Source organism: Mytilus trossulus, chromosome 7 (genome assembly GCF_036588685.1).
Source record: "Mytilus trossulus isolate FHL-02 chromosome 7, PNRI_Mtr1.1.1.hap1, whole genome shotgun sequence".
Lineage (NCBI taxonomy): Eukaryota > Metazoa > Mollusca > Bivalvia > Mytilida > Mytilidae > Mytilus > Mytilus trossulus.
The window spans coordinates 50,421,995-50,445,053 of NC_086379.1; the positions used below are offsets into that span (position 1 = coordinate 50,421,995).

The 23,059-nt window shown below is 32.5% G+C and overlaps 3 protein-coding genes and 1 long non-coding RNA gene across 4 annotated transcripts; all 4 read left to right on the forward strand.

The window, feature by feature from the left end:
* The first annotated feature begins 3,445 nt into the window (after positions 1-3,445).
* Positions 3,446-6,941, forward strand: LOC134726495 (uncharacterized). Its single transcript, XM_063590900.1, has 4 exons — positions 3,446-3,596; positions 4,970-5,126; positions 5,611-6,065; positions 6,802-6,941. Exons 1-4 carry the CDS (start codon positions 3,473-3,475, stop codon positions 6,939-6,941), a joined length of 876 nt encoding a protein of 291 aa, XP_063446970.1. The 5' UTR covers positions 3,446-3,472.
* Positions 6,942-7,947: 1,006 nt separating this feature from the next.
* On the forward strand, positions 7,948-8,988 carry LOC134727112 (uncharacterized). The gene is made up of 2 exons (XR_010108719.1): positions 7,948-8,061; positions 8,708-8,988. It is a non-coding gene; the product is annotated as an uncharacterized LOC134727112 (long non-coding RNA).
* An 886-nt stretch (positions 8,989-9,874) lies between these two features.
* On the forward strand, positions 9,875-14,963 carry LOC134727113 (uncharacterized). Its single transcript, XM_063591496.1, has 6 exons — positions 9,875-10,064; positions 12,301-12,457; positions 12,799-13,280; positions 13,664-13,753; positions 14,210-14,313; positions 14,777-14,963. The coding sequence occupies exons 1-6, from the start codon at positions 9,953-9,955 to the stop codon at positions 14,948-14,950; spliced, it is 1,119 nt and encodes a 372-aa protein (XP_063447566.1). The 5' UTR covers positions 9,875-9,952; the 3' UTR covers positions 14,951-14,963.
* Positions 14,964-17,165: 2,202 nt separating this feature from the next.
* Positions 17,166-22,276, forward strand: LOC134726496 (uncharacterized). The gene is made up of 6 exons (XM_063590901.1): positions 17,166-17,290; positions 17,905-18,061; positions 18,530-19,029; positions 20,619-20,732; positions 21,326-21,429; positions 22,097-22,276. Exons 1-6 carry the CDS (start codon positions 17,182-17,184, stop codon positions 22,274-22,276), a joined length of 1,164 nt encoding a protein of 387 aa, XP_063446971.1. The 5' UTR covers positions 17,166-17,181.
* Positions 22,277-23,059: the final 783 nt, after the last annotated feature.

The following is a 23,059-nucleotide window of genomic DNA, read 5'->3' on the forward strand; positions in this document are numbered from 1 at the left end:
TTTACCAACATTCCTTCAATAATTTTCAACAACTACTGGAAAAGTATTTCAGCAAATCAAGCTGAATAAATTAATATTTTTGTATAAAGATTTCTCTTAAATGGTATTACTACTACTCATGTGTTGGAAGTACTCAAAGCGTATCTTTGAAAATAGTTCAGAATAAATAAAATATTTGAAAACAAATATGACTTCTAGTAACTACTCCATTTGTATCTGTGACCAGCCTGTTGTCCTGTTCAGTGTGGAACTGTATAAAAAGCCATGTGTGGTACCTAATCAAAATGAAGAATATTGCAAACTTTCACCATCGATGCCTTCCGTAATTCTATAAACATACACTTGCGACTTCTTATCGTCTATTTATTTTTGATTGTTCTTTTATCTTCAGTATCTGTTCTATGCTTAGTCTTTGTTCAAATTTATTGTTCCCACAAATTTTGGTTGCCTTTCAGAAATTTGTTCAGGAATGTTAAAATCATGTTCATTTTTTTTGTAGAGGTCAGAGTTACCCTTTGACTTGACGTTTCGCTTTATATTTCGCCTTCCAGTTATTAATCCAGACTTCATTGACTACGTATATAAGTTCATTCTTTGAGACTTAAAACAAATTATACTTCGTAATAGTATAGTACTTTATAGTTGATGGCTTACACTCGTATTCTATATATTAGCAATTAGGTTTGAGATTGATAAGTTTGAAGACATGTCGAATGCTCATTTATAATGCAAGTTGATTCTTAAAGCACCTACAATCAGCATATCGAACTTTTTGTATCTTCTAAATACTTATCATGTCATGATTTTCCTATATACAAATCTCAGTTTCATAAATAAGGAATAACGTGGCTGAAGATAAACTCATCCCTGTGTCTTAATGATTTGTGAGACATTGCACAGTGTTTTCAACTTTGCGTTAAAACCACCATACAAAGAGTTGATATGAATGCATATTTTAGCTCGGAAATGTGACAACAGCGACACACATTGTTTCAAATAAAGCTTCGAATAAAATCAAATTGATCAGATCATACACCGTCAGTATCAAGAATGGAAAACATATTTGTTAAACAGGAAGTTTAAAGATGTATACTTATGGTTCATAAGCGTTTCTCGTTTTTTTTTATATAGATTATACCGTTGGTTTTCCTGTTTGAATTGTTTAATACTTGTCCTTAATAGGGATCCTGTAATAGCTTCATTGTGAATCTTTCATAAATTTACATCATACCAATGTATACTTTGTAACGGAAATGATATAGACTTCAACAGACAATACAAATACTGACCGAATTGTTCATCCGATATTTTGGGATGACCGTGAATGCAGTTACGGTCATCAGCTTTACCCCAGTGATAGCTTGCTGTTCGATGTAAGTAAAGGCTTCGTGTTAAAGGTCGAGTATTGACTTATAATTGTATTTTTTTTGTAAATTGTGACTTGGATAGAGAGTTGTCACATTGGCAATCATACAACGTCTTCTTAATTCTATGGATAAATTCAGAAATTCAGCGGTGTGGCAGTCTTATTTCGATAACCAAGATTTTAAATAAGCTTTATTTTCTTATTCCATATTTAGGGCAAATTAACATCTGACAACGTTTCTGCAGATTCTAAGAAGGTTTGGCTATACATAAAAGCAGGTTCGACCAAAAGTTTTGTCTTAAAATGTTCTGTACAAAGTCAGGAATATGGCAGTTGTTATAAAATATACCGTTTCTATGTATGTTTTTTCATGTTGTTTTTGGTTTTTATAGTAGTTCAGTGTGTTCTGTCAGTTTTGGTTTGTGAACCTGATTTGTTTCAGTTAAATCGATTAATGACTATGGAACAGCAATTTACTACTATGGTCTTTATTTACAGAAACGTTCACTCCATACCAAGCAGCTATATCCTTAATTGAACTTGAACCACAAAATGTAAAACAAAGAAGTTCATTAATCCTAATATTTGAATGCAAATGCATGGACAAGTATACAATATACATGAACGATTACCATTTTAAAATTTTACGACTAAATTTCAATTATAACACTAGTTCTTTTTAAATTAATAACTACTAAGCAAAATAAGTATTGGCTTATATGCTGTAGTTACTGTACAGACTTATATAAGTCGACTCAGATTACTTTTAAAAAAAATTGTGCAATTAAATAAATGACAAGGTGTCTTAATTAGTCAATATAATTGTGTGAAATGCTTAGAGCATTCTTGTTGATCTTGTTAGTGTTTTATTTTTATGCTATGTTTTTTCGAATGTTTAATTGTACTTTCAATTTTATCTTATGTTTTACTTACAATAAAGATCAGTTATTTACTGTTACAGTAGTCTTTGTTGCATTTTTAAAGAAATAAGAAAATGTATAAAATTAGCTTAGCCATGTCACAGTAGGTAATGTCTAACTGTGACACTAAAAGGGACATATTATCTGACTAATTTACGGAAAATCCAAGTGTTGTAAACCTGTACTGGTTCTAAACATGCTAAATGTGAATCAACTCTAAAACAAACAATGGATAAGTAAGAGGCTCACCCCGAGTTTTTGGTGGGGTTCATGTTGCTCGGTCGTTAGTTTTCTATGTTGTTTCTTGTGTAATATGATTTGTCTGTTTGTCTATTTCATTTTAAGCCATGGTGTTATCAGTTTATTTTTCAATTGATGAGTTTGGCAGTTCCGTTGGTATATTTTATCCCTCTTCTTTTAGCTAAATATAGCACCACTGTTTTTGTTTGTTTCATAAACTGCTGAGATCCCATTTTCTTTTTTTTTTCAATATGAACGTATTGATGATAGAAAATTTCTAGACTGTGGTGTCTTTCAAATTTGGCTTTAAAGTAGAATCCGAATACTCAAGTATTCAGCATGTTCGTTTGTCTTTTCAATTACGTTCAAATTTATATAAACGATTTGATGACGTAATCATTATCCCCGCAACTTTGAATAGTATCATTCTTTTGGCAACAACCTGCCACAGTTAGACGTACTAGTATCTTTTGATGCTTCTGTATCATATTCCCTAATCAAATGTGACGGGGAATATACAGAAAGTTACAATTTTTCACGACACGTGCATGTATCTCTTATGAAACACACATATAAAGCAATTAAGTTTGTCATTACCTTCACCTTCTAGATTATTCGCAGGCGACCTTTTCGAAATATATATAGGCGGATGACCCGAATTACTTGTGAACATTTGTTTCCTCGTTAGGGCAATATAATTGTAAATAATTAGTTATTCGACAATTCATCTTAAGTTTTACATTGTCTGAAATTTTATAAACAAAAAATTATGTGAAAAGTTTTGACAGCTTATATACATAAGTAAACAACTTATCATGCAAAAAAACAACCGCATGTTTTAATTCTATGAATGTTTATTAATTTTGAAGGTATAAAACACACAGAGCTTCAAGTTATGTACTTTTGCCTCTAGATTTAAGTGACTGTGCAAACTATAACTTTTACGATGACTTCAATCTCAGTGTATCTATTTTGTTTTTGTTTTCTTTCCTTCTCGTTAACTTTCGTGGAATGCAGAAATAACCTCAGAGCAATGAATGTTGCGGAACTTGATGTTAACATTGTCAAAAGTAAGTTAAGATTAATATTTTACAAACTGCATTTAAATTTGATCTCACTGTTTGTAGAAATTAAACATACAAAATACTTCAAAAATAATATCATCGGGGGAGGAGGATAAATGGCTATTTAACGTTTACAACAAATTGTTTTGTTAAATATTTCTTTGTTATGACAGTGATTACGATTATAACACATTGTTGACTGCTGTACCCATATTTTTGACAATTTCGTTGTCATTATATGTGACTGTTATACAAGTGAGAGGTTTGTCTAGCTATACAACCAGATTGTATCCACCATTTTCTGCATATGAAAATGCCGGTAACAATTCAGGAATATGACAGTGGGTATGAATTAGTGTTATGTGTTTGAGCTTTTGGTTTTGCCATTCGATTAGGATCTTCCGTTTTGAACATTTTCTCGGTATTTTGTTTTTTAAACGTTTTAAATGTATATTCAAGAGGATTATAAACGATGAGTCAATACCCTGATTTTACTACTGAGTTGGATTTGTAACGTGTTACTTCACATGATGAAATCCGACTAGGAGACATTGCATACACTTTATTCTGACCCCACGCCGATCATTCTTGGGTCTTACTCCTTAATCCCGCGCGTTTATTTATCAAGTTAGGTATTTAGCTTATTGGTGTTAAAAATTATTTTCCCTATAATGAAACTCCATAAGAAACCTAAAAAGTTATCAAAGTTACCAGGATGATAATTGAATACGCCAGACGCGCGTTCCGTCTTCATAAGTTAAAAAAAAGTTACAAAGCCAAAAAAGTACAAAGTTGAAGAGCATGGAGGACCCAAAAATTTTAAATGTTGTGCCAAATACGTCTAAGGTAAATTTATAAAGAACACAAAAAACAAGGGACACCAAGAAAATCAAATAACAGGTGAAATAATTTATACGGGAACTATCAAGTACAATTAAATAATCGTAGACAGCTTAAAAATTACAGTTAAAATCATGCTAGCACGACAGTCCTACAGCAACGGCAACAACTAAGGGAAGTGATAATTAAAAGGAAACATAGTATACTGGTCATGAAACAGTTGTTTCAAGGAAAAGAGTTTTATTCTTGTGTGCTTGAGGCAGAAATTGCAGTGCATGAAAAAAAATTAATCCAGGAATAGATTTGTCAAAATCGGTTTAAAGGTCAATTTGGCCACAGAGAATTGCAACTTTAGAAAGCAAACGAAGTCAAGTTGTAAATGGCATCAAATACACAGTATGGTGATCTGCGGTTTATCAAGGTATTAGAAGAACACTTGATCAAATCATTGCTACTTTCCTATTACAATAAGTTTATGATCCGATAAGGATTAAAGTGATTAAAAAGAAAATGTTAGTACGTTTAGCTTGAATTTTCAGGTATTGACAAGGAAGCTCGGAAACAGTTGTTGTTCCTGATTGCAAATCGCTTAAATGATACTGTATCTACACAATCTGTTTTGGCGGGAAACTGCCAAAATAAACTAAACAGTACAATAAATGGATGTTCTACCTGCAAAACAGATCTTTGTGCTAAGTAAGTTATGTACAATTAAAAGTTATCATGCTAAGGATAATGAGATAAATCAGCAAATTCTGAAACAACGGCAACAAGAATGATGCTGCCACTGTTTCAGAGTTTGATAAATGAGAGGCAATAGTATTTCAAATCTCACAAACACAATGCAAAGATACAAATTAATGTAAAAACAAAGCATGCGCAATTCAGAAAAATTTGTCAACAAAACGTTTATGCAGACAATGCCCACCATGACAAGAATAAAATTCGAAGTTCACAGTCCAGGTTATGTATAAATTTCTCCACAAATCTATGTCTTCCATGAATTATTTCTACATATTAGCAGCGTTTCTCTGCTAAGTAAGAACTTAAGGGGGTAGTAAGGTTTATGGCATTTTTAATAACTGATACCTATTGCCAGACAATCATGTATATATTACATATCAGGAAGTCACAATTTAACATAAATGCTAAATTGTTATTTTAATTGATTTTGTTTTAGCGTACAAATTCCATCTTTATTTGAGGAAGTGCTTAGTAAAATTTCAATAGCCAATTACCGTCCGGTAACCTACGCCGGAGAAGTAATGAAGGAAATTGCACAATGGGCAGTTGGATCTAAAGATTTCTTTGGATATCGATTGGGTCCGTTTCTTGAAAACATAGGAGAAGATCTGATAGAAGTTGCTAAGGTGCTTATAAAAGGCGGGAAATATATAGCATCACCTGCTGCTGAGGCGTTCCGGTCGCTTGGCGGATCAATTACGAAAGCCGGAAGGGAGATAATTCAAGCTGTAAAGGGGGATGTAAACAATATTATAGTCAATTTAAAGGGGCTTATTGGTAAGCCTTTTGAAGACTTTGAAAATACATTGAACACAGTTCGTCAGATAGTATCAGAAAAAGCACCTGTCGTTATAGATGCTATAAAAGATGCAGTCTTACCTGTTTGGGAAAGTAAGTTTTCAATTGAAGATATATTCAAATTAGTGCCAATCTCTTTTTGTAATCTTTATACAATTTTTGTAAGACAATAAGAATACTATGTTCTCGCTTGAATTGTTTTACATTGTCTTATCGGGGCCTTTATAGTTGACTATATGCGGTATGGGCTTTGCTCATTGTTGAAGGCCGTACGGTGACCTATAATTGGTAATGTTTGTGTCATTTTGGTATTTTGTGGATAGTTGTCTCATTGGCAATCATAACACATCTTCTTTTTTATATAGAATAAATTACATTGTGTAAAACCTACTTTGTTACCAACTGTGCCTTGGTAATGGCTTAAAAATACGAATACTGTCTTTTGTGAACCTTGCTGTTATGGAATATTTAAATCACTGGAAATCTTGGAATCTCACAGTGGCATTTAGTTCCGTTTTATCAGCCTTATCATAGTTTTAATTTCAAACATTAAATACTACATAAAGTGCCTTAAAATGGGTTTCAATAATGATATCATAACTGAAAAATGAGACTAATGACAATTATTAAGGAAAAGTTAGTATGTTTCTTTAGTACGTTTGACCCTTCCGAGGAATTGAGATCCTTGCCAGCTTTTTGTGGTGTTCCTACTGTTTATATCATAATGTTTGTCTTTATGATTTTGACTCTATATATGGCAGGGTGTTGTATGTCCGTCTATGGCTTATGTTACTGATTGCTGATTTTTTAACACATACTGACTCTGCAGAAAGGAATAATTTACATCCTTACATTTTTCTATCTGCCGCCGTCATCCATGAGGACAATTACAACAATACATTAAAAGATAAAATATATTCCACGTGTACACAGTGTTACCTCAAATACATTGAGCCATTATTTAAATAAAGTAAATAAGTAATTAAAATATTGTGAAGACTATTTGTTTTGTGCTGTTTTAAAAAACATTTCTCTGACATAGTAGTGTTTATACATCGAAAAATAGACGCATAACAAAAGTGAATTGTAAATTCACCGGAACATAGATATTTGAAACAATTTTCTTAAAACGACCGCAATAGACGAGACGGGTGCATCTGTGTGTAGTACTTATAAAATATATCAGAAATACCAAAACATCACGAATGTATGAATTTCTTTTAGGGACGCTAGGAAAACTGTTCAGGAGAAAACGTTGTGTATCATCGTGTTTGTCTTGTGACAAATTGAACGCTAAGAAATACACAATAAGTTGGATCCTTGAGTCAGGTAGGTATCTGTTTATATTAGTTTACAAATGTATGGAGAAAAACGTTATATAACTTCCTTTTCAAATAATTTAGGATCTTACTAAAATTACTCGAGGTCTTTACATTTATTTTGCGTATTTTCTGAAAATAAATTGTAATTGCTATTATTATGTTTTTATCATGATTAAATGTCTTAAACTGAAATTTTGTCCGGATCCATTGAATACAAAATGTGAGTTTATATTATCAGTACCAGTATGAGAACAAGGTTTACATGTATAATAAAATATATATCAGACGCATTCTTAGTATTTCCTTTTAAAGACGTTATATGTGAGTAACGTTCATAGTGTGTAATTTTGAAAAAAATCAAAGCTGACTACATTATTCAAGTTAAAGTGTTGTTCTGTATTAAAAAAAAACCTTAATATTGTTATAAAAGTGAAGGATTTTCGAGCTGAGGCTTACATGGAATTTTCACTATAATACAAAATTATAGCAAACAATAAACTTGCACTAGATGTAAATAAAGAATCGTCATATTTATATCTAGCCTTTGCAATGAAGCTTTTAATTACCATAAGTAATGCTTATCAGAAAATATAGCTTTGTAAATAATTTTGCAATCATATTGAATGTCAAAACCTCCGATCATAAATGTGCTTTTTATCATAGTTTGTGGTTCAGATACAGCAAGACAAAAGAACAAAGCAATGGCTGAAATTACATTCCTAAAAGACATGTACACTAAAATAAAAGACCACGAACTGATAACAAAGGTATTTACTTACAGTTTATGTTATCATATACGTTGTATATCCTCTTCTTTACTGCAAAGTTTTGTCAAAGAATGTAGATATTGGAATTTCAAAATTTATTATCAAAGATACAACTTTGGAAGGCTTATAATTTAATACGCCAGACGCGCGTTTCGTCATCAAAAGACTCACCAATGACGCTCAGATCAAATTAGTTAGCAAGCCAAACAAGTACAAAAATGAAGAGCATTGAGGACCAAAGCTTCAACAAAAGTTTGGCTTAATACGGCTACGGTATTTAAATCTATTCCTTGGAAGAGAAAACCCTAAGTATTTAGAATATTTCCATTTTGCAAACAGTAAATTTATAAAAATGACCATATAATTGATATTCATGACAGCACCAAAGTCCTGACTACTGGGCTTGTGGTACCCTCGGGAACGAAACGTCCACTAGCAGTGACATCGACCCAGTGGTGTCAATAATTATCAAAGCTACAAGGCGTATGATTTAATATGCCAGCCACGAAATTCGTCTACATAAGTCTCAATAGTGACGCTCAGATCAAAAAAGTTAAAACTATATTTTCTTATATTTATACAGTTGTTTAGACAAAGAATAAAAGATTTCTAAACAGATGGTAATTCATTTTATTTCAAATTTCAGATTGAGTATGATTTGTCTTCAAATGCATGGAGTGGTCTTATGATTTACATGGACACATTTGCCTCGATCGGAGGGAAACTGGTGCAACAGATAACGGGTGACCTGGACATTTCTGCACCCGTAAGAACAGGGTGGTCAATAGCACAACAAATATTCGATGCAGAAATAGATAATAGGCAATCAAGCACGACAGTCGGGTGACTGTAACGTATTAAGGACACATTCTTATTATATATCCTCTCATATCGCTTTTTAGAATAAAGTGTTTGTTTTTGTTAATATATGTTTTATCAATTTGCCTTCTGTCTTTTTTATCTATTGATAGCTACAGACTTTTTCATCAACACTATCTTCGAAATGTCTTAGCCGTAACTAATACTGATAAAGTTGATTTTTCTCGATATGCGCATATACAGTGTGATCTAAAGACATTGTGTTTGTTTCTAATTGTAAATTCCAATGTGGCATTATATTTCCAATAGAAATTATTTAAAATTAAGGAATCATGGATCTCCCTCTTGCAATGCTCTGGTTCATTGCTCACCTTTGGCTGTACCTTTTATACCTTGTTTAATTAAGGCTATTCATCTTTTTAAGTTTTTGACTTTCAAAAAATAACTGAAGTTACATTCATTGCGCATCTGGTGCAAAATAAAATGGTATCGTAAATGTTATAACTATCACTGGGCCAATGGCTCTGCTGGTGGACTGTTGGTCTCCGAGGGTATAAAAAACCAAGTAACCAGTATTCCGGTACTGCCAGGAAAATACGGATTTTGTTGTTATTAAATTTTATTTTTACAAAATATTAGAAACTATTTTAAATTAAGGATTGTATCTTCCTCATGCAAAGCTCTGATTCCTAGTTCGGCTTTAACTATACTGTTTGTACCATTTTGGATAATTATATTCAATAGATCTTTATCTTTTAAATAAGCTTTTAATTTGCAAATAGTTCGACCTCTAGCATCGCCGATGAGACATTTATTGTTGAAATACTCATCTGGTGCTGAAAAAAACTGTACTTTTAACGTTATTTAAAGTTCTCGTTTACACATTTTATTTAAATCTTTCAAACATTGATACGAAATATTCCGTAAAGTATGTGTTCCTACTATGACGTAATAGTACACGAGACATATGTATTCGATTTGGAGATAAGTCATAACATAGAACTGTATATCACGAGCCACACTACTGATATCTTCTAACAACATTTGATCCGACAATACTAGTACTGTAAATATGAGGTCGTTGATATTCTTGGTTGTTATAACTGCTGCTGTATTCCAATGTAAATGTTCTAGTATTGCCAAAAGGCAATACTTTGCAAACTTGGACGATGGGAACTTACAAAGTATGTATAAGTTTTTCAAAATTATGGATTGAGTAAACAATAAATAACATGATACCTTATATTAGGACAATATAATGTTGGTTCACAGTGATTGAAATGAAAAAGCTGAACCGTTCAAAATGTGCATTTAAAACATCGTACAACTTCAGGAGAAGAACACACACTCCCGGTTCATCACATTAAAAATTGCTAGTCATCACTAACTAGTTGAACCTAGTTCAGTTATGTTATCGATGTTTAAAATGTTATGTAGTCAGTTAGTCTCCTAGTCGATACGATAACCCGTAAGTAACATAACAATATAGATGACTTTATTGACAAAAGGTTAGAAATTAAAAATGAAGCTATTAAACCATGGTGATAAAGTTGAAGTCATCCTTTCGAAAAAAAAAAATTCTCACTGAGGACGACAAGTATGTTCAATGTTCTCTTGACATCTCGTTAGTTAATTTGAAGGCTTTTGTGTATTTGTGTGAATTATGTTCGTCTTTATCTTGTGTTCGTTTGAGGGAACGGTGTTGGTTGTATTTATAAATAAAAAGAAATGGATTGAATGCAAACGAGACCATTTTCCATCTAAGTCACAACTTACAAAAGTTAACAATTATAGTTGGCTCACACAAAACAGTAAGCCTAGGCTCTAAAGGGCCCAACACGAATAGGTAGTATATAGCTTTTCAAACAGAAATACCACCGGTCAAGTCTATATGTTAAAAAAAAACGAGAAACAAGAAACAACTATAAACCATTCCAACAAACGACTACTACAGAACAACAGGTTCCTGACTTAGGACAGGTGCATACAAATGCAGCGGGTATTAACGTTTTTGTTAAACACCTTTGCCCTAACCCAAGACAGGTCACAATAGTGTAAAAAACATAAAAAGACGCACTATAAAATATAAATTGAGATGGGTTAACTCGATCAAAAAGATATTTAAACAAAAACAAGTAAACATACACTCAACGAATACGTTTGATCTATCGCAATATTAAAACGTAGGTGTCTGTATAAGTAAACTTAAAAAGTTACGAATCGATTGAGAGAAAATGAATCCGAGTTACAAACAAAAGCCGAGGGATACACATCAAACACAGAACTACTGAAGTGGAAAAAAACACGTCAGGTACATGACAGGAATACAGCACAAACAAACTCAGGAACACTGAGCACAATTATAAATAATATAATAATAGTACATTACAACATGTAAACCACAACAGAATAACTACGTGCATCTTCCATTAGGGACAGCACGGGACGCCACAAACAGTGACGTGTATTATATAGATGTTATAGGTAGTAACAAAAAAATAGACATAGGAAGAGTGTCAATATAGCAACCTGTACCTCGAATAAAAAAGGCGTTAAGGGCATACGATACAGTTACAGGGGAGGTAATGACGTTGTTAACGTAAAATGGTATTTTCGCGCCGTCAAACTGTGACTTATCGGGAAAAGATGCATTTTTCGACTGATTTTTATCATTCAAACTGATTTAATTTGAAAACCAGTTCATGGACCCCTATTTTTTAAAACGTCAATTTGTTTCATTTTTCAGGGAGATTATGTGACCCAAATTTTATAAAACTGTAAATAGAGGATTTTTTTAAAATTTTGATAAACATGCAGCCAAAAATGACGTTTTTCCCTCAATTCATGAACATTTGATAAATATGAGTTATTTCTAAATAAAAAATGCATGTACGAAATACAGAAATACACGATTATTTAACCAAAAACAATTTGTGATTATCTTTTATAACAAAAAAGTTATGTCTTTCTTTCGAAAAAGAAATTACGGCCACAAATCTGAATTTTGAGCAAATATACAAAATTTCGACCTCATTTTACTCAAAAAGTAGCACATGAAGAAATATTTTTTATTACATATTCGCTTTAATCAGGTAAAAAATAGCCTGTATGCAAATGTTCATGAACTTGTAAATACAGGATCAAAACTGTATCGTATGCGTCCACATTTAACTTTTGGTATAATTATTTTATTGCAAGAAGTACGGAAGTAAATTTATTTTACAAAATTCATTAATTTGTTGTTCATTGTAAGAGTACAGAAGTGACTAGGACTACTGTATGATAACATTGGTATCTTATTACTTTAAACTCGCCCACAATGAATCATTAAGACAACTTTTACATTGTATATGTAGCATGCGTGTGTATAATCATTCTGATGAAATGCTATTTAATCAAAAATGTTTGAATTTTTTTTAGAGCTTGATATTGAAGTTAGACGAGAAATTCTAATAATGATCGTAGAACAAATAAACAAAACAGCCGAACAACAAAAACAGTTGTCAAAGACGTGTGAAGTGAAAATTAATGGCTCTATCGACAACTGTAAAGCTTGTAATCAAGACTTGTGTGTCCCGTGAGTTGTTTAATCATGATTTTGAATATTTCTAGACACAATGTTCTTCAATATTATAGAATTAAGAAACGAGCTCCTGTCATTGCTGTAAAACATGGAAGAATTGTTAGCAACATTAAATTCAACGAAAACATTAATAATTTTGTAGGGAAGAGAATCATTGTTAAGTTATAAAATGTATATACCTTAGAATAGAAGAACGTCAGTGACAACTCTACAACAGAATAGAAGATATACAGTAGATGAATCATACTTTCAAGGGTTTGTTTTTAATGAATAAAATGTGTTGTTGTTACTCACGTAAATGAGACATTTATGCAAAAATGTATATTTGTTTTTAGACAGCCACCTCCTGTTTATGAAGCTATTCTGATAGCTCTTGGAACAGAGGCCCTCAAACCAGTCCTTGCTGCAGGAGAATTTGTAAAATCTATTGGATCACAATTGTCATCCACTACCAAATTTCTAGGAGGCGAAGCAGGCGAATTTGTCAAAGACCTCGGAAGCGTTTCTAAGAACATCGGCAATGGTTTGAAAGATGGCGTAAATAAAGCTTTGGATACGATAGGATCAGGATTTGAAAGTCTTGGCAATAAATTCGCTGATCTCGGTAACAGCTTGGCTTCTGGAGCAACTGATCTAGCAAACGGTCTAGGAAGTGGTACAACAGATTTATTGAATGGACTTGGGTCAGAATTTACAGGTCTGTCCGGCCAGCTTGGTGGAGGACTAGACTCACTAGGTGGCTCGCTTACGGATCTTGGTAACAAACTCGTAGATGGAGTCAAGAATGTAGGAAATTCGATTGGAAATACATTTGGTCGTAAGTTATACTACGTTAAGAATACTAGATTTCTACACCATGTAATTATTTCTCTAGAATGGGTACAATGATACCGCTCCCGTTATTTCAGGAGCGAGCACAACTTTTAACATAGAAATAATTAATTAAGCTATATAAGACATTTAATCATCATACATATTCATATTAATAAGTCAAATCACAATACTACAAGGTGACGTTCTTAACTTTAAAATGGTTTCATAGGATATTGTGGTAGATGACTGTATTTAAATTTTGGCTTTCAAATAAATATTGAACATGTTTAAAATCAATTTTGAATAATTATAATTAATTTTAAGTATTTTAATGACAAAATAATTGAAAAGAGTCGAATTTCAAATATGTTCCTGTCAAATTTACAGATATTTTCGGTAAACGATGTGTACAGACATGCCCAGTATGTGAAAAACTAGATATACAGAAACACACAAAAGAAGAAGTTTTACAATCAGGTATTATTTTTCATTTTATAGACTGTAATAGTTTTAGTTGAGACTATATATAGATTTTCTATCTTTCTAATCTTTAAGTGTTGGTTTTTCGTTTATGTTGGCCAAATAGGCTTCGTATATCCATTTCTTTTCAACTCTGCTGTGAGATGTCTCTTTGGCAATAATACTACATCTCCTTATATTCATATTTATAATAGTTCACTAGAAAATCTATGTTTAAAGTGCAAAATTATAAATCATATTAACTTCTTTTTGTCTCTTATTGATAATTGTCTTTTTTTATTATCACTAATAAGCATCACTGCATATCCTTGTTACATTTATTTCTATAAAACTAAACAAACAAACAAAAAACGAAGCAAGCAAATTAAATATGTCTCAAAAATTTTCAGTGACTCTTAGAATAAAAAGAGTTTTTTTTTAATTTTGCTCAAAAAGTTATTTTAACAATTTCAGTGTGTGGAGCAAATACGATTTCCAGTCAAAAGAATGCTATTGAAACAATTGCATATCTCAGATCTCTTTACAACACTACCCTCACAAACCATATCGTATCTAAGGTAAAGTATTGATAAAGATTTAAAGACAAAAGTATACCTTATGTTCACTTTATCCTCTTTTTTTTTTTTTTTTTTTTTTTCAAAAAATATCGGTTTAGTGGTCTCATAAATAGGGAATGTGAAGATACTATTACTATGGCCTTTTGAGTCAAAAGAGGAACAACATACCGAAGGAGTATTCAAGTTCATGGGTCGAAAATAAGCTGACAACGCCATGGCAAGAAAAAGAAAAAAAAACAAGACAACAATACAAGTCATACTTGTATACAAAACACAGCGTAGCAAATTATATACTGAGTAGATATTTCATAACTGTCAACCAACTCGTAAGAGTTCCGAAAACAAATTGTGAGAAAGTTGTTCTACTTTAATATCTTTGATATATAAATTGATGAAGATAATGTGCTGTCTTCATTAACTATCTAAAATAATTGAACATATCTTTTTCTGATTTCTCTTGCAGGTTGAGTATGATCCAACTTCAATTAAAACAGTTGGTGGTGTCTCCTTTACAAATAATTTTGTAACATACACACTGTACGGACAAACCGTCCGTCTTCATTCTACCACAGACTTGAAAATCACAGACATAACAGCAACGGCAAAGACAGTTGCTCATCAAATATTGAAAAAATAAAAATTCAGACTTCTTTTGATTTGTTATTTAATTTACATTGCAGCAAGGGTATGTATAGTGTCACTATACAAATCTTTGATTGCAGCCCAAAAAAAGCCAAATTACAAGAAAAACTAAACGGACAGCCTGCCATTTTGAATCTCATCCATTTTATTTTCCATGGCAAATAAATATAGTTTGAACTTTACTTGTTTAATAAGTCAAAAGTTTATACTGATATTTTTATTCATTCGGATCACAGATTAAACATAACAAAGGCATTTTATATGTAGAATGATTGCCAAGCGAGAAAACTAACGACCTAATCTATGTATACAAAAAAAATGATAAACAAAAAAAACAAATATCTTACACAGCAAGAAACGACAACTGAGTTACAGGTGCTTCAGAAGGAAACTCAGATCATGCTCCACATGTGGCACATACTGTGTTATGTTTATCATTCAAGTAAAAAATACGTGATGGTCTAGATCTAATTCCGTAGGTCACATTCGAGGAAAACAATATGTGGCCTTAACAATCTAACTGGTACTGCTTAATGTTTGCATGATGTTATCATTTTTCAGCAATTAGTGGAGACAAGGAATTACACACAGTTCTGAAGAAGGTGTAAGACTAAAAAAGAACGCCTGTCCCAAGTCAGGAGCCTCTGGCCTTTGTTAGTCTTGTATGGTTTTTAATTTTAGTTTCTTTTGTATAATTCGGACTTTTAGTATGACCTCCATTATCACTGAACTAGTATACATATTTAATTTGTTTAGGGGCAAACTGAAGGACGCCAACGGGTGCTGGAGTTTTCCACTACATTGAAGACATGTTGGTGGTCGTCTGCTATTGTCTGATCTATGGTCGGGCTGTTGGCGCTTTGACAAATTCTCCATTTCCATTTTTTAATTTTATCATCCCTTCGCCAAGTGTAGTCACTCAAGTCTAGTGGTAAAGACTAGCATTTAAAGACTGAATTTTCATACCCCTGGTTACCGGTCCCCTGGTTCTATACATTACTTATATCGAGAAATATTTCAAAACAAAGGTATTGATACGTGGAACACAAACGTTTTAACACAGTGTTGCCAGTTTGTTTATCTTTTTTTTTATTATTAGAACCACGACTAACATAACAAATAAGAGGATGTGACATGATTGCCAACATGACAACTATCTACCAAGGTTCATCAATAATTGATTTGAGAAAACTAACTACATAATTTATGTCTAAATAATTGCTTTAAAACAAATATGACAGACACGAACCAACGACCACAGAAATGCAGGCTCTTTGCTTTGGACAGAAAATAAACCAAATTTGCGGAATTAACATGTTTGCAGGAGGACAGGACAATTTTATTGACACCCTTCCCCAACCACGATTGTTTACCCCTATCCCAGCAGCCCAACTTTATAGATCACAAAGTGTCTCAAAAATCTATTTAGACCAACTTAAATAAATTTGACATTAACCATGTGCAAATATAGGATTTTGCTATTTACTATAAAAATGATCTTTGTCATATACTTTATAAAAAACGGTCACTGTTCATTTAAGCTTACAAGCTGCCTTTAAAAGAAGCATGCATTTTTGTTAAGGTACTTTTATTCTATTGTAAATAGGAGAAAATAGGTAATATCGAAATAAAAGAAAAAAGAACTAAATTACAGAAATCGCTTAAATTTTACAATTGTTTAGTTTTTTTTTAAGTACGGCTTATTTCAAAAAAAGTAATAAAAAAATATAGGTCACCGATGAGTTAAAAAAGACATTTCAATTTTAATGCTAAAAAAGGGTATATTTGCACCGAGGGAGATAATGTGGAGTTTTTTCATCTTGGGGCCAAAACAAATTGACTGTTTGGTTGACTTTTGTACCATATCATAAAGTATCAACCAATAATGTAATAAATAAAGTAAGTAATGAAAACAAAAATGTTTGAATTTTTGCTGAAAGTTTTGTACCCTCGAGTCTACTGTAATTTTTATAATGGGCTCGCAAGATGGCTTTTCCTACCAAACGTTTTGAAAGTACAGTTTGTACTTGTGTTTATGCTGGTCATCACCTTACTGTGTAATTGCCACCTCAGCAAATTTTCAAATATTTATAGAATTATCGATTCTGTTCGTCACTTACTGACCACATGTAATTTCCCTGATAGATTGTTAAATTCAATAGAGTCCGAAGAGATAAGAATTACCACTTGTTATCTTATGTACATTTTCTGTATACAACTTTTGAAATGGCGTTCACAATGTTATTAGTTTTACTGTGTATATCATTAGTCGCTCTATGTGAGGGAAGACAAAAAGTCCTAACACTAGCAACGTTGGACACGAATAGTACACAAAGTAAGGTATTTTAGCACTTTCGTGATCATGATGAGTGGTTCTATAACAATATACCGGTATACATATATTAAACAAATTCAACAAATTTATTAGTGTGGAGGACTTTTGTTTGCTTCTCTCTGTCAAATACAAAGTTATAAGTTTTTAAAAGAATTAAGTGAATGGATAATATATAAATAATAATGGACTGGGAAAAAGAAAAAAAATGAAAGTTCATTGGCATAAAACTTTGAATATTTGGCGGGAAATTATTCTCTCTAGATTTTTCGGACATTTAACAATGAAACCTTTTTCTTTAACAAAAAAAAAAACAATCTATGAAACATAACAAGAACAAGATTTAAAAAAAATAGCTTTTTAAGCTATAATATGTGATGGAATTATAAAGAGGAAATTCAGAGTTAGCAGACACATTTTTAATTGCACTACATGGATAAGACCAGAGGATTCCAAATATCTGCCAAGAATTAAGAAGAAAATCAGCGATCATCCTTATATCTTAAATTTCTAATCTCGAAAAAATCCTTTGGACATTTATCAAAATCTAACATGCTGTTTAACGTTTAATATCTTTTTCTTAACTTGTTGTTTTTAATATAAGCTTTTATATGTAGAATTTGATACCTATGTGAGAAGAGAGATACTGTTTTATATACTTAGCAAGATAAATGAAACAAACTTTGCCCAGCTCTCATCATCCACTGAGTGTGAAATGAAGATTAACAGCACTGGTGAACAGTGCCAACAATGTCTCGCTGGAGTGTGCCGAAAGTAAGTTCTATGACTTCACGTTTTGTGAACACACAACTAAGGATGTGTGTGTTAATATGTGTTCTATGATCATTTTTAGCATTCAAATACGTTCTTTCTTCTCCGAGTTTAAAAACATTGACATATATTTATGTTCAGAAGTATTTATTATGGTAATTATTTGGATTTTCGTAAATATAAAAATGTGGAGGTGTAGTATTGTTGTTAATGAGACAACTATCCTTCATATACCAATTGTCCCAGATTAAAACACATATAGGTTACCGCTCGTACTTCAACAATGAGTCAAACCATACCGTTTAGTAAGCTATAAAGTTTTCAACAGGTAAAGACAACTCAAACGAGAAAAAAACAACGGCCTGATCTTTGGACAAACAATAATTTTATAACGTTAATCAAATATGACAAGTAGCAACCAACGACAAAATATATTATGTTAATATAAAAACGAACTTTTATACTTTTCAGCAATACGCAAATGTTATATTATCAAAACTCGATAAAACAGATCATGCCAACTATCTTTAAGCCAGTATTAGAAGTGAGTAATTTTGTGGACAAAATGGGAAAATCTCTACCAGCTGCTCTGGGATTATTGGGAGAAGAATCCGGATTGTTCCTTGAAGGACTTGGTCAAATATCTTCTCATCTTGGTTCAGGTTTGACAGGCTTAAAGGAATTCTCTGGAATCGCTTCCAATTTACAGTCTTTGGGAGGTAAATTAACATCACTCTCAAAAGATGTGATAACTGTAAATATCAACAAATTACCAGAGTTTGGTAGTCAGGGCAGCATATTAGAAACATTGGTACAGCTTGGAGCTCAGAGTTTACTTGATCAAGTCAAAAATAGCTTTTCAAGTATCGGCGATGCATTAACAGATCTTGGTAACAAAGTGGTTGGTGGAATTGCAGTCGCTGGAAATGCTGTCATAGATACCGGTAACACTATAGGGAACGCCTTTCATAGTGAGTATACACTTTATTTATTTTGCTGATATATTGATTATGCTAAACTCCAAATATTACAAAATTGAAATAACTTAAGGAGATTTATTTCTTGAGTTTTCGACTCTAGAATCTCCAAACTCGGTCAATGAAAAACATGTAATTACATATCAAAGGGGGATTAACTACGCAAAAAAATACATGTGCGATATCTTAATATATTGAGGTAAACTGCGCTAAAATCCCGATACTGCTTTATGAGGGAAATGCATGTCGTCGTGTCATTCATGGGTGGTAAAAACTTAGGAAATGATAATCATATTTGGTGTATCAATAAACATGGAAATAAGGAGGGATTAGGTCTACGACAAATTGTATTATCCAGTCATGTGCGATAGAAAATTGCGTATCAGCAAGTCATAAAAAATCGAGATGACTTTGGAGTTACCATAAAATCATTGGTTCCACAGCTTCATAGTGATCGTAACCCTTTATCAGCATTAGCTAGTTTCTTCTAATAGTCGTGCGTATAATATTACCGCGATTAGTTTAAACATATTTATTTAGAGTGGATTGGGAAACAAGTTTTGCAACTTATATTAATCCCTTTCCACTTTGCGGGTGCGAGTGCTGCCTTGTAGCGGCATTAGCCTACTCTTTTTCGAAATCTACAAGGGTGTCTTTAACGTGCAAGAGATATGGCTCTCTCTTAACACAGGTCAGCCATTTATCGTCCCCTTCCGACGGACTATCATCGTTTCCTTGAGACCATACTCGCAAATGGTGTCAAGGGAGTGCCGAAAATTGAGTTCCTGAAATTTTCATCCCGAACGGGAATCGAACCAGGAACCTTTGTGTTAGTAGTCCGATGCACTAACCACTACACCACGGCTCTCTACCGCGATTCGAAACCATCTGCAACTTTTTACTCTTCCTTTACAAGCTAGTAGACCTCCTGATGTTAGTTGGACAGTGTGCTGCTTTTTTATTATTATTATTCCACTTTAAGAACTGGTGGTCGAACAAGACAAGCAAAGACTGCTATGACTTTTTTTTTGCTATCAAATTAATTTATCGTAAATTTACAAAGGGACAAAAGAGGAGCGAAAGATACTAGAGGGACTGTCAAACTCATAAATCGAAAATGAACTTTATGTTATTACAAACTCGATAAATAGTCAATTCGGTGGGTCACAATCGTGAAAAGGGAACGGGATTAATTGTAGTTACGACATAAGGAACATAACGGATATCATCTGTGAAACTGATATTCCATAACGGTCAACCAACTCCTGATGGCGACTGTAAAATTTACGAAGGCATGACTTCAACTTCACTATTTAAGTGGAACTCTTGGTATGATAATTTCCTTGTGAGCACTAACCCTCTATAAAGGAAATCATGATTGGAAATACAAGCCCGGGAATATCGTATCAGTTTGGAGATATATAATACTCCGTATGCAGGCGCTGCAGGAATGTTGCTACATAGAAACGGAAAGTTCACAATTGGCAAGCTCTTTTGTCGGAAAGATTATGTTTTCAGTTTTGAATGAATATTCAGTTGGAATGAGAAGCTGAATTATGCCATTATTATTTCTTTATTTTTAGGTATATTTGGAAAGCGTGTTTTGTCTGTTGAGAAACGAGACTGTGACTACCAGTGCCCGGTTTGTGGTAAAATTGATCAGATGTCACATGACACAATGACTATTTTAGCAATAGGTAAATTATACTTTGTGTGAATCTAACATACACTAACTTAAGTCACTGCACTCAAAACCTTTATTGATGCATCGCTGTAGCATTTGGCCCAGGAACACAGTTATTGTCCTTTTCAAAATCTAAGTCTTCATTTTTATTTCTCAAATAGAAAGTAGGAGGAGAAAATTTACACTTTAAAAAAAATGGGTCATGAATTTTTAAATTAAATAGTGATTTGGTCCAGCTTAAGGTGAAAGATTAGTATTCTGGAAACTGTCAAAAGAGTTCAAGACCGCCTTAACATAAAATAGACCATTATATCTAAAGTTAGAGCTGATAAAGAGTTATATAATTTTGAATGGGATATAAAAAAAATTACCTAGAAAAACAGTAATTCAACCTTTATTTAACTATCATGACGAAATGCTTACTATGTATTTGCTGAGAAATTGCAGTTATATCTCGAGTTATATAACCGTGACCAGTATTGTTCGTATTATTGACTCCTGTGCAATTAATTACTATCCTCAAGATATTCAAGCACAAGGGATCTCATATAAGTTTTAAAATATCAGGATCTGTGAAGAAAATGTGCATATTTTTTTTAATTACAGTTTGTGGCGAAGGAATAATATACAATCAACGTAATACTCTGGAGCAAGTCAAATACCTACAAGGAATTTACAACAATACCATCCAAAACCAACTAATTACAAAAGTAAGTATGCTGTTTATCTTTTAATAATAATATGTTCTCTTTGATATATATCAAATCGTTTTGAGTTTGTAAGTTACATGTCTGATGAAGTATTCTCTGAATCACCAGGTCCCATGTTCATCGTGCTATTTGGATACAAAATAAATATAATAGAGAGACGTGCAACCTACCATGAACAAAAAAAAAACATAGCTTCAACTTATTCATCACTTCTTTGTTTTTTACAGAAGATTTATGGACCCCATTTTTATTTTATTTTTTGTGTGTGTGTGTTTTTTTAATTACTATTCATATCCAAAAGTTAATCTATGTGTCTCGGTTTATGATATATGGAAACCATTACTGCAACAAATTTGTTATAATATTTCTCCACTCGTGACTGCAAAATTTGATATTCAAAGCGCGAGTCTTACCGGGCGTTTTAAATAATTAAACTTAATTAAATCTGTTGAGAGTGGAGACAAATCTTACTAAAACGAGTTATAGTGACGGAATCTGTTTCTCTTATAGCATTTTCATCCCTTCTTTTCAAATATTTGCTGAAAGTTGTGCATGTTCTGTTTGTGTGACGTTGCCTTTTTCAGGTATATGTATACATGTAGTAAAAACAAATTGCCTCGTCAAATTTATTTTGTAAATAATAATTGTTATGCATATATGATTTCAGGTTGAGTACGATCCTTTGTCAATTAAAACAGACCACCGAATAGCTTTTTCCAGGGCTTTTATGACATACATAGTCCAGGGAAGTGTAGATAGATTCCAGACTGATAATGACTTTGAAATAAGTGATCTAAAGAAGTCTGCAAAAGATGTCGCTAAACATATTTGGCAACTCATGAATTAAATGATATTATTTTACTAATATCTTAATTTTTCCTATAAATCCTATAATCCCTTTGATTAACATGTTTATATATATACTGGATTATAAAGCCACATTTGCATATAAAACATACGGATAGTTTATTTGAATGTACTAGCCATAGCAGACTATAAGGCATAGGTTTTGTTCATTGTTGAAGGCCGTACGGTGATCTTTACTTGTTAATTTATGTGTCATGTTGGTCCCTTGTGGACAGTTGTCTCATTGGCAATTATACCACTTTTTTTATATATAACATTTAAGACAGTCCATTCTGATATTACACTAAGCATCTTCATTCAAATCAAAAACTCCAATATACAATGTCTTAGACTAGTGTACGTATATAACATACGTAGAATAATAAATGACTTTGGAATTTATCAATTTTTCTTCGGGAAAGGATGATTAGCACTGGGGTACAACTGATATCCGTAACTGCAGTTACGTATATCCCAAGATGGCAGACGGTGTTTCAGGTAAATATTTCTTTTGTCGATTTTGCGATAAATATGCATCATTCTTCGGTATTTCGTGTCTTTTTTAATGTATTACTAAATTTGAAACGGGAATATTGACGTGTTTTGTCATAGTTAAGCCGCCTAAGAGAGAAATCAGCAATCCAAAAAAAACGCGATCATTTTAATGGGCTTTGCTCATTGGTGAAGGCTGTACGTTGATTTTGAGTTGTTCATTTCTGTGTCATTTAGTTTCTTGGTGAGAGTTACATGTATCTCATTGACAATCATATCGCATCTTGTTTTT

Coding starts and splice junctions, on each gene's coding strand:
- LOC134726496 (XM_063590901.1), top strand. CDS start 17,182: ATGGCGTTCACAATGTTATTAGTTTTACTGTGTATATCATTAGTCGCT. Junction 18,062..18,529: donor CTCGCTGGAGTGTGCCGAAA/GTAAGTTCTATG, acceptor TATACTTTTCAG/CAATACGCAAATGTTATATT. Junction 19,030..20,618: donor TATAGGGAACGCCTTTCATA/GTGAGTATACAC, acceptor CTTTATTTTTAG/GTATATTTGGAAAGCGTGTT.
- LOC134727113 (XM_063591496.1), top strand. CDS start 9,953: ATGAGGTCGTTGATATTCTTGGTTGTTATAACTGCTGCTGTATTCCAA. Junction 10,065..12,300: donor GGACGATGGGAACTTACAAA/GTATGTATAAGT, acceptor AATTTTTTTTAG/AGCTTGATATTGAAGTTAGA. Junction 12,458..12,798: donor AATCAAGACTTGTGTGTCCC/GTGAGTTGTTTA, acceptor ATTTGTTTTTAG/ACAGCCACCTCCTGTTTATG.
- LOC134726495 (XM_063590900.1), top strand. CDS start 3,473: ATGACTTCAATCTCAGTGTATCTATTTTGTTTTTGTTTTCTTTCCTTC. Junction 5,127..5,610: donor AAAACAGATCTTTGTGCTAA/GTAAGTTATGTA, acceptor ATTTTGTTTTAG/CGTACAAATTCCATCTTTAT. Junction 6,066..6,801: donor AGTCTTACCTGTTTGGGAAA/GTAAGTTTTCAA, acceptor CTGACTCTGCAG/AAAGGAATAATTTACATCCT.